Source organism: Drosophila guanche, unplaced genomic scaffold (assembly GCF_900245975.1).
Source record: "Drosophila guanche unplaced genomic scaffold, DGUA_6, whole genome shotgun sequence".
Lineage (NCBI taxonomy): Eukaryota > Metazoa > Arthropoda > Insecta > Diptera > Drosophilidae > Drosophila > Drosophila guanche.
Genome location: NW_022995746.1, coordinates 8,130,759 through 8,142,807, shown reverse-complemented (window position 1 = coordinate 8,142,807; position 12,049 = coordinate 8,130,759). Strand labels below are relative to the sequence as shown.

Here is a 12,049-nt window from a genome sequence, read left to right as displayed (position 1 = left end):
GAGGGGGCTCGGCTGAGTCGACAGCGGCTGGCATACTTTTCGGGGCGCAGAATGCAATATTTGGAAATATAATTATGCCAGTGACTGTGGCTGTGTGTCTCTCAGAGTCTCTCTCTCTCTCTCTCTGGGTGCTGTATTAACCCAAAGGCAATGAAATATACGATTCCATATGCAAGAGTGCCCGTGTGAGTGCGTTTGCCATTATATTGCATAATTTATGTGCGCATTTAATTAAATTCCAGTCCTGGCACTGGTTTTTCCCACAGCTGACCCAAATACCCGTTCCAGAGACAAATAGTCACGTTTAATGCCTGCTTTATTTAATAAACCAACAGTCCAAAAGTGAAAACATTAACTGTCAAAATAGTTTAAAATTAATTTCAAACTTCATGTTCAATTTGTCCCCACTTAACCGAAGTATTTTTTGAAAATTTCCCTCAAAATGTTGCACATTTATTTGAGTCTTTTTCGTTGTTGTCTGCGGTGTTTGTTCAACCAATAGGAGTAATGTGCACAAAGTTAATTACGCTTAATGGGCATTAGAGTGTAAGCCGATTGTGGAGGCTTTGAAGTGCCAAATGCAAATGATGCAAATTTATAATTTAATAAAAAACATATGACTGCAATTAGTCTACAAGTGTAGTTGTATGTTTTGTAATTACAATTTATCTGGAGCTCAACATGTTTCAATTAAATTTCGTGAAATATTCAATTACAGTCATTTGCCGCTGTATTTTGTGGGGTTTCAGTCTATTTACTTTCCTTACACTCTAGATCCTCTTTATTTTTCGGCAGCTTTTAAGGTTCGAAGCATTTTAAAGAAGACAATAAGGTAAGAGACTAGAAAAGACAGAGGACATGCATGTATTTGCAATTAAAAATATTTCATCGATCATTCGCTTATCCAAAGAGTGAATGAATTGGACAATCAATTGGGTTTAAAAAGGACAGCAAAAGGACATACTATTTGTACACATTTTGTACACATGTGTCAAAAAATCCACTAAGCGAAAATTAAAATTTAATTATCTTTAAAATGCAGCATTGCGTATCACTAATTTGGCAACATTGTTTCGTATAATTGGTTATTTATTTGCAAATATTGACTAATATTTCACATTCTCTGGCACGCGACACAGCCCCAAGCCAATTCAGATACAATTTCGCCATTTCGTTAATTAAAATTTCAAAACAACAAAATGAAAAAGAAGAGTGAGAAATAGAACCCCAAAACCACGTTTCTAACACGAAATTATTTATGTCCTTTAATTTAACTGCTGCTGGAATTTATGTTGCCTAATTTATGAGATAAAAACCTTTTGTCCAAAACTATTAACTGTTTAACGAACCCGAAAGCTCACAAAAAGTTAATGAAATAAATAACATTTTGATGCATCGACTAAAACTAATGAGGGAGACAAGTGACCAAACGAATTTGTACACATTTTGCATCAACATTAAATCAAATTAATAAATAATCAGTAAAGTGAAGAGTGGAGAGTGGAGAGTGAGATATGACTCTGACAGATTGCCCTGCATGTGACTTAATGTCCTTTACAGCACTCGGAGAGGATTGTATAGAATGGAATGCGATGGAATGGCATGGCATTGGGTGACATGTAAAATGAAACTACAAGCAACCGGCAGGGAAATTAGTTACGGTGTCGCACAAGGACAAGAACCAGGCACATTCTCATCCTCACTGCCCGTCCGCATGTGAGTGACTTAGTGCCTTGTGCTTGATCTATCATCATTAGTTGAACATGTCACAGCAGACACTTGGCCCAATTGATTTAGTGTCATGGCATTGAGCTCAACAGTTCACTCGGACGAGAGTCGGCTTCTCCTCCTCCTCCTAAGTTTGCCAGCTAATATCCCTTAAGTAGTTGGCCAACATTCCTCGTTGACACACACACAGTGTAAAACCCGATGACACACAGACATCAATGGTATTTTAGAGACTTTTGAGTATGAGGTTTGTCTGTAGATTTAATTAACTTAAAAATCGTGAATTGTGTTTAAATTAAGGGCTAGAAGTAGAAGTAATGCCCGACACAGCTTAATAGGAATACTGAGATTGGATGGCTGAACAGGATACAGGAACAGGTAGACTAGCAGCGTTAGCGAGGCGTCAGCACTGTTAAACAGCTTAACAGCCTGTTAAGCTCCCCGCTAACAGACAGCATCACCACCCGTAACAGTTATGTTAGAGCACCCGTCTACAGGTCTGTTAGCGCTCTGAGAGTGGGCTCGCGCTCGCTCTCACGATCCATACGATCCATAAGCTAGAATAAAGTGAAGCCTCTCAACATTGCCCTTCGATGCGCACATACGTATACACATACCTGTACATACACATATGTATGTGTACATTAGTGGTTCTTATCTTTAAAACTAACTTCAGCAACAGCAGAATAGATCACAAATTGTCTACAATATATTCAAAATATTCAACACTTCTTTAAAACTGCCTGAGCATATCAACCAGAGTAAATTAAGATGATATAATGTTTCAGCAGACCTCTGAATATTCATGACTCTGACGCCCATTCTTTTCGGCCACTTGAAAGTTAACTTTGCCAGCAGTTTGTGGAAAAAGCACCAAAAAATAAAACATAAAAAAGGTGGCACAGGAAAAATTATAATCTCCCATCGCGTAATTCGTACAAATGCAAGTCTCATTAATTTTGGGCAAGTTGCAGTTTTAAATTTAGTGCTTGCCGCAGTCCGACCCCCAGTTAATTAACACCTGAACGTTGCACGGCACCACCCGTTTGGTGGTTGTCGTTTTCTGGCGGCGCCCTATGGGGGGCTGGAAACAGAAACCACTTTAGTCACACTTTTGTGCTCTGCAGCCGTGTGCACTGACGCAAAGCGGAAGTGGCACTTTTCCCGAGCCGTAGCCCAACCTGAAGCTGAAGCTACAGCTGATGTTGATGCTGAAGCTGGATGCGGATGTGGCTGTGGCACCGTAGCCGAAGCTGCTGCTGCTGCTAGTGCCACCAGCAGGCGTATCGAAAACCGAAACTTTTGATGGAAAAAGTTTGCAACAACAAACGCATGGCCCCGTCCAGAAGCAAGGGAAAGTCCTGTGGCGCGGGCCCCTTTAAACCATCAAGTAAGTCGCTATAATTCTCTCGCCTCACCGCCTCATGAATTTTGATTCTTTTCTTTTGTATTTTTTTGTTTTTTTTTTTGTGAATGGCCCTCTTCTATGCTGTATGCTGTATCACTTTCACTTTAAGCCGCGTCTTAGATTTGAATAATGAGCACCGGCCAAGGTGCACAAAGCGGGCCTCAATCGTGTGAGGCTTAGGGATTTATGGGCGTGTTTCGAAGACAGATTAGGTCGAACGATAGGAATGTCAACCAAAAAGCCACAAAAAAGTAAAAGGAATTTGTAAAATGCTCCAGGTGGCATTGGAGAGTGTGACAAATAAATGGCAACAGGATGAGAACCAGAAAATATCTTTCGTACGAAGCAGTAAATCCATTACGAGCAGATCCATCATTTTCATAAAATAATCTCTTGAATGCCTGCAGAGCCAAGAGCTCAACAAGGGTACTACAGAACTGGCGCAATATCCAGAAAAGGAGAGCAAACAAATTGGCTTCAAAAGATTTGCCTAATTGCTGAACAGAAAGTCAGCCAAGCCAGCCATCGCCATCCGTACCCTCTATTCCTATTCAGTCGAGCTCGTGGTGCATCAAATAAAAGTTCTGCCAACAAAACAGCAAAAACACTGAAAATGCAACAGAGGCAAGTTCTGCTTTGCCTCTTTTTTTCCTGCTGATGCGGCATTACGAGTGCGGATATCTTGGAAAGTCGCTGCCTTCTGGCGCTGCTGCTGCTGCTGCATGCTGATGACTTTGTCAACAACTTAAATTGTTTGTCTGCTATAAAGAAGAACAAAGTTGGAATCCATTTAGGGTCTGCGGAGGTCGGAGATCGCAAAAGCAGCTTTCCTTTTCTTCCCTTTCTTTGATGTTGACAAATTTCTGTCTGGATATTTGAAGGACATGTTTCTTCTTGAGCTAATTGTTAAATGTATGCCAAATCTTTCCTTTTTAATGATTTCGCTTGTATAAATATATGTACACCAGCAACACAAATATGCATAGATTATAAATTAGGCAAATTCCAACAGTATTCCAATTATGCATAAATCGATACGATCGTGGCTCCTCCTGAACATACTCCAGCTCTTCCGACTGCTGATTTTCCATTGACACATGTTCATGTTGATCCATCTGTGTAATGGGACAATCACTCTCCCCATCTATCAATATCTCAGTGTCGTCACTAAAAATATTACGACATTTTTATAAATTTAAGCACAACTGTAACACAATAAAAAAATTGATCTTACCGCATTGCAAATTGTAATTCGTTTTGATCTTTGCAGCTTCAAGGCACTAAACATACTGGGAAGCAAGTTCAATGGAAGTTTTTCATTCCCGCGCTTCCAGTATGCGCTTCCAGCATATGAGTTCCAAGAAAAAAATGCAGCTGAATGTGTACACTGCAACCAAAAAAATGTACAGGCTTGCGAGCAGACGCCAAAAATGTTCATAAAATAATATCATTGAATTACTTAGGATATTTGTATTTCAGATTTAGATTAAAATTTGGAAATATTATTATTTTTCCTTGTAACCGAACTACACTATTGGTTCTCTCTCTCTCTCTCTCTCTCTCTTTTGTTGCTCTCGGACAATATGAGATGCATTGCTCAGAAACTGCCCTTAGACAATTCTCAAGAAGCGTCAGCTGAAAAACTGAGCAATAGAAAACTGAGTATGTTTATGTTTATGTTTATGTTTTGATAACACATTTTCAATCTTTATTCGTCAAGAAGTTTTTCTGAAGTTATGCTGAAATGGCAGCGGTGAAAGCGTATCGTTAAGAAGTAGCGTAAGTGGGGAGAAAGTGAACAAACTGCTCAAAGAACTCAATGCCAAATCCACATAAACATACATACATATATCGGCTTTAAGTAACATATACGTGTGTACATAGGAGGCTTCGCCAGACCTTAACTACTTTAACTGTTTATCATATTTCGTTTATTCATATGTTTATGGTTATCAATAACCTCAGCTAAAGGAAAAAGTCACAATTGAATTACTCTGGCTCTTTATAAGCAAATATGTCACAGACTGGAAGTAAACAATAACACATGAGGCATTGCAACGTCATTGATGGGACATTGAGCAGAAAGCCGAAACCACAACTTTGTTTGCAAAAGCAAACAAAAATTATCACTGAGTAATTATCGCAAAAGTTTAAGAGAATTTTAAAGACCGAAATGCTTTGGTCAAACGGAGCACACTCTGGAGAGTCTTGTCTAGAGTCAAAAATAGTACGAATTGATAAGATTCCATGCGCCAAGAGAGCTGTCTCGCCTTTTGCTTTGTATTGGTTTTCAGTATCTCTCGCTCTCTTTTGTGTTTTTGGGAGTTCTGCAGTTGTCTTGTTCTCGGGTATCTTGAGAGAATTCGAGTATCTTATCTGACTCACAAAATGACATAAAAAAAAGATTGTCAGCTCTGGCTGTTTCTCTGTTTTTCTGTTTGCTTCGTTGTTGCTTGAATTAACACCTTTTGCAGTTGTGATAATGACGCAGCCAACAACTGCTTGTGCGCTGGTGATTGGTAATCAACTGAAATGGAAACAGATATAGGGAAAAACGCTCTTTCACGCTCCCTGCGCCGCCAGTTACCAGTAGTTGAGCGGCGAACGCGTTTCGAAATGGACACGGACGAGATAAAAGCGAGCACGGGCCTGGCCCACGATGAAACCGACTTTACCAGCGGCTACGAGACCCAATATCGAAAGGAATACAGCCCGCTGAAGCCGATATATGTCCCGCCTCCCGAAAAGAAGCATGCCTGGTTTCGCAATTGGTCCACCATCCTGATGATCTTCTTCCTGAGCAGCGTCTTCACTGTGGGTACCGTGATTCTGGTGGTTCAGGTCTTCACGGCCAGCCCTCTGCATGTCTTCATCATCGTTGCCGTCTATGTGGCCATTGCGGCGTTTATGATATTTCTGGAGGTCCAGTCCATCAAAGTGCGGTGATCCTACCAACGAAAATCAACACCAAAAACAACACTTCATTGGTAGCAGTCTGTGACTAATTTGTTGAGTTATCGTATATAAATTCCGTGCTAATATCCCCGATTCGCTATCAAAATGCTCTTGGTTTGTGTGTTGTGCAAATAAATTGAAAGCTTAACAAAAACTTAGCCGTTAATAACTTAAATACCCAAGATATAAAATAAGTATTAAATAAACAAAAACTCCCAAAAAAGAAACCAACAAAAATGTGAGTTTTATTAACTAAATTTTGCTTAATACATAACATTCACTGATAAGCATACAGTTGATTCCAACAAAAAGCCATAAATAAACACAATCTTGAGAGCGCTAAATCGACCTAGATTAGGCTGTTGTTTCTGCTATCGAAGAGCGGCAACCAACGTGCAGTGGAGTACATGAAATGGCTGTCAATAATTTGTGAAATTTAATTACAAATAAACTCATATTTGCCTAGCAACGAGAGCCAACAAGTGCCCAAGATACATACATATGTATACCACTTGTATACTTACACTCGATGCATGTGTCTAATTAATTAATTTAATAGCCCTAGCACAATGGGCAATTGAGACAATGAGCCATTACCACATCAGTGATATGCATTCAGTTATGAATGAATTATTTGGCTACAAGCATTAGCTGCAAATACCTTAAAAGCTTAAAGCAGACGCCAAAATGTTGTAGGAAACCATCTGTTCTCAGTGCAAAACATTCTCGATAACAAATTTTGTTTCTAAACCTGCAACTTTCCCTGCAAAAAATATTCTAATTCCTATGTTCCCCAGCAAATTTTATTTCTAACCATTTTCTAAATATTTTCACTCGGGAAATTATTTCCAAATCACTTCTGTAATTGCTTTTCACATGCCACCAGTTAAAAAACTCTCCCCTTCCGCGGGCTATTTTCGTTATTTTTACAACAATTTTCTCGCCTTGCAGCTGCAGCCTGTGCTCCTGTCATCTGGTTGGTAAAATTCTAGTTTAATAGCTGGCAATGCTACCAGCATTTGGGTGGCATAAAAAACTAGAACGACAAGCTCATCCAGCACTTCCACATGCGAATCGCAGCTAAAAGAAAAAAAACTGAACGCGTTGGCCCATTAAACTTTAATTTCCGTTGACAATGGGCGACAGTTTTTTTATGTGTCACCCGCTTCTTTGAGACGAGGGCAACAGCTGACTTACCTTAATTACTCACAGGACTCCTAGCCATGCTAATTATTTGCAGGGTGCACTATTTGTGCGCCAGACTATGTCCAGACCTGGGAAACGGGAACCAGCGTGGCCAGCGCATTTAATTATAACCCCGAGGAGGGCGCTTGGCTTGAGCATTAATTCCATTTCCGGTCGCCGACAACCGAGGACCGTGTCGCGTCTCCTGGCTAGCTACACTTTTTTGCAAAAGCAAAAACATTGCCTTTTGCTGCTATACCCTGTTAATGAGAGGTTTTTGTTGGGGTAGTCCTAATAAAAGTACGTTTAACACTTATATTTTTCCCCCGACTCATTTCATCTGCAACGAGCACAATATCCTGCACCCATTTCATGCATTCACCTCTTGGGTATCATGAAGTTCAGCTCTAACTACACATGCTACAATTTACTCAGCTTAACACTCCCTGTCTGACAGGAAAAGAGCAAAAAGACGATCTGATTAAGGTAATGCGCCAAGTCAAAGCCTTGTTTAAGCTAATTTTTTGAGACTGGAACATATAAATCGGGATTTGTGTGAATTTAGTGCTCTCATTTTGTTGTGCGAGAATTGTGCAAATTGCAACCGTTGCAAAAATATATTCAACATGCACATGAGTTATTTTTGCATTGATTTATTGCTTATATGCCTTCTGGCTCAATATTGCACATAAAAGGCATTTAAACAAAAGCTGTCTTATATTTTATTTCACATTTATTTGTAGATTTTTTTCCTTTTTTAGGACATTTAAAAAAAGCCGGCCATGGTTGATTTTTGCATAGGCAAACGAACACATTTAATTTTATTCAGAGTTTATACAAAGCTTCGAAACAGCCAAAGGAGAAATCTCGAATGAAAGCAAGCTGGGAAATTGTTACCAAAATGCATCTAAAGGCCAAGACATGTGGCTATTGCCGAGGGAAATGTCTTGGAATTTTATTTAAGTAAATCTAAGTTGGACGCTTTTCATTAGCTCACTCAGCGAGTACCAAGAAAAGCAAAACTCAAAAAACAACAAGAAAAGGATAGTAAAAATAAAGGAAAATAAAATGCATGCTAGATGGTGTCCTCCTCAATGTGTTATCCTATGGGAATCACGTAGAGTTCTTAGAGTAAATAAAATACAAATGCCAACTGACACTCCTCAGAGACTCGTTTTATTCGTATTCAACTCTGTGCAACAATTTAATATGGTTTGGTTCGACTCAACAATTGTATTGCAAGTGGCTTGGAAATGCATGGCCATTTTATGTTAATTATTTATGCAAATTTCGCAAACTTATGCGCTCTTATTTTATATCCACACACAATTTATAATTCAATTACCAGACTACAAAGTGTAACCGCGTTAATAAAACAACACAAAAATGGACTCACTTTCAATTAAAGCTGTCGCTTTTCCACACTTCAGTTGCAAATAATTCAATTAAAAAGTCTTTAAAGAACTATTGTTCAATGGCGAATATTTTACTGTAAGTTAAAGTAGATTCAGGGGGTAGCATTCAGCCCGTCCCAGCAACATTTGAATATTCAATTAAGTCTAACTGCCAATTCTGTGATAAGCTCTCCAACCCGGAACACAGACAATTCTTCTGGACCTGGGTGACTAGCCTTGGAACATGGCCTACTGGCAATAATTTCTGTTGGAACCATAAAGGATGACACTTTCCAGCATTAAGCGAGGATCAACATCAACAGCATAAAGCACTCTGCAAATGGTACACCACTTGAATGAACATTAAAGCTGTTCTGGGTCGCTGTGGAAAGTCATCCAGAAAGAATGAAATATGAAAGAACATAGTCCATACTGTGCTTAATTTTCTTAAAAAAAAATCAGTGGAAAAAGTATCTGTTAGCACTTGCCTTTAACTATTCTTTAAACCACTGTTAAATCAAGTAAATTTGTATTTATTGCACTGAGATTTACACTACGAATATTCGGTAGAGTAACAAGCATGTCAAAGCATTTTTGTGACATCCTTTATTTATTTTATAACCAACAAAGGCCAAAAAGTCGAGAGAGCGCAAACAGCATGCATAAATTACCGCAAGAAGAGCCGAGAAAGACCAAACTCCTCGATGTCGGACTGGACCTGGTCCAGGTTCTCGTCCTCATCCTCGTCCTGCCACTGCCTCTCTTCGTGCTCCTCCATGGCAGTGCTAAAAATGTGTTGAAATATTAAAAAAGAGGCCAAAGCGAAAACTGTGGCCAAATGCAGATGAGCAGGCACAAAATTCTCTTCTATTTGCAACTATTTGGACACTTTCTCTGCTCTTTTTGTTGCTGTTTCTTCTTTTCTGTGTTGTTGTTGGCATTTGTAGAATGCTAAAAAGGCCACTTTAGTTTTAACCACAAAGTTTGCTTCGGTGTATGTGTTGTCGACCTCGTTGCACTTTTTGGAAGGCTTAGAGAAGCCTGGGGGCATCGCTCTTTCATGTCATTTAACTATGTTTCAGTCAGGAGGACAATTGTGCTCAGGTCTGGTCCGGTCCGAGTATTAGTCCAAGGCCAGCCCCCAGTCCCAGTCCCAGTCCCAGTCCCTGCCAAACCGATTCAACTTAGTCCTCAGTCAGGCAGGCGTTGATTGCCAGGCATTTAAAGTGTTTTCAATGTAAATCTATGTAAATACATGCTGTTAAATAAAAGAGCAACTCTGGTCCATGGGCCGGAATGGAAACTTTCGACTGGATAAATTGTATAGCCATATTTGTTTGTTTTTGCTAGCTCAATGCACGTTCCCAATGGTAGTACCCCAATGCCCCCATGTGAGCACTCTTCCTCAGACGATTCGTAAGACCTTAAGCCAGTCGCTCTTTAAGCCGTATTTATGCACAGCTTTTGGTCCATGTTTAGCTTTCATTTCCCTTTCTTTTTTAAATACCCTTGCAGGGAGTACTGTGACTTTTAGGCTTATAAAGTCTCTGACATCAGTCCAACAAAAGTTGGCTGTGGAAAAGTGCCCAATTCGTAGCATAATACAAAAATCTTTGTAACATTTTTGAACTGTCACTAGTCAATATGGCAAAATGTAAAAAATGTAAGAAAACTAAAGCTTATAAAAGAAGGCTACAAAATTACTCGAGTAATACGCAAAAAGCTCTCGGTTTGACCAATAATGGATTTTGGAACTTCTTGCGGGAGTTCAGAAGGAAGCATTACAGGCTGCCGCCAAAAACTTTGATCCCACATGGCACCAGGGCTTGGTGTAAGCTCACAAGCAAACAGAAGGAAAAGTATACCAAAATGGTAATAAAGATTATATTTTGTTATATTTTGTACTTATCTTTCAATTATATTCAACAGAAACGGGCCGCGTGGGAACAAGATCTTTCGTTACTGTGTTTATGGCAGATTTTTAAACCCAAACCCCTTACCGTGGCCTCACTTGATCCATATCAAAGCAGCAAAATAACCAAACAAATACTTCTTTAATATTTTGTGTATGTCAAATTTCAAAATCTGTAATAGCATTCAAATTTCCCCATCTGATTATGTGCCGCCAGTGTTTCTAATGCAACGACAGTCGAAAATAAATTTCATTTCCTATTTGGTTTGTTTTGCTTTCATCTCCATCTCTTCATCCCATTATCTTTCTGTGTGTGTTTCATTCTCGATTCTAGCTTGGAAAACCTTGAATCGTTTGCATTGATTTGTGTTTCCTTGCGTTTGATTGTTGAACATTTATTCAATGTTTTTGTTAAATGCATTTAATGGCATGAAAATTAATTTGACATTTTATAGCCATAATGTTGTTGCATGCCTGACGGGTTCTTTTTTGAATTTATATGAAGTATTCATTGTTTTTATGTTTGCGTGCAACAAACAAATTGCCAGAGCATACATTTTATATATTGTTTGCACTGTCACGTGTCGCCTAACAATGATGCCTTCTGAATATAATAATTATGAATTGTCCAAATAAATCACACGAGTGGAGCGACCTGTTAATGTGTTGATAATTGCCGCCCAAGTGCTGTTCAATGTGTTTATGTCTTGTTATAGTATACATATTTATGTACATAAGGTATTTGTGGATGAAAGGGTATAATGTAATCGTAAATATAAATTGAGCTAAAAAGTTTGTAGATGATTTATTTTATCATCAATTGTCGAGCTGTTCATGGCCAAAAAGTCTAAAAAATGTATTTTTCCCAATCATAGAACCTCCCCCAAGTACAGGGTATTTTATTGTCGTTACACGCGACTAGGCATTCTCTCTTATTAAGTTTGAGTGCATGAAATACGTGGCATATACTTTATTAATACATAATTGAGCAAAAGTAATGCAAAGAATGCGCTGAATGCACAATGCGAAAGTGAGGGAATATAAAATGAGAGAATGAGAGAGAGAGAGAGAGGGAAGGAAACCGCTTGATTAAGAGGAGTACGCGAATAATTGAGCAATTTTAACTGTGCATTTCAATTGATTTCCATTCATGCCCATTTGCATTTAAAAATATTTTAAATAGCTTCACAAATTTCTTTCTTTAAGTATATTTATTTAACGTGTTGATCAAATTTAAGTCATTGGAAACACTAACAGAGGAATATCAAGGATCAATTATTCCTTTGTTACTCGTAACTTGTTACCTCTTTGAACAAAGTTGAACATCTTGTGTTTCCATTGCATCATTGGCATTGTGAGTAATCGGATACGAGACACTACCTGGGTATAAGCTTAATCAGTACATGAATCACTTCGAGTGTACACTTTAATTAACATAAGATAAGATGTAAGTATTTTTATGAAACT

At 38.7% G+C, this 12,049-nt stretch overlaps 2 protein-coding genes across 2 annotated transcripts; one reads left to right on the top strand and one right to left on the bottom strand.

Moving 5' to 3' along the window:
- Positions 1-4,036: 4,036 nt before the first annotated feature.
- LOC117582101 lies at positions 4,037-4,499 on the bottom strand. The gene is made up of 2 exons (XM_034269665.1): positions 4,371-4,499; positions 4,037-4,303 (listed from the first exon to the last, which is right to left on the bottom strand). Exons 1-2 carry the CDS (start codon positions 4,373-4,375, stop codon positions 4,069-4,071), a joined length of 240 nt encoding a protein of 79 aa, XP_034125556.1. The 5' UTR covers positions 4,376-4,499; the 3' UTR covers positions 4,037-4,068.
- A 1,127-nt stretch (positions 4,500-5,626) lies between these two features.
- LOC117581825 lies at positions 5,627-6,317 on the top strand. Its single transcript, XM_034269269.1, has one exon. The coding sequence runs from the start codon at positions 5,669-5,671 to the stop codon at positions 6,080-6,082; it is 414 nt and encodes a 137-aa protein (XP_034125160.1). The 5' UTR covers positions 5,627-5,668; the 3' UTR covers positions 6,083-6,317.
- Positions 6,318-12,049: the final 5,732 nt, after the last annotated feature.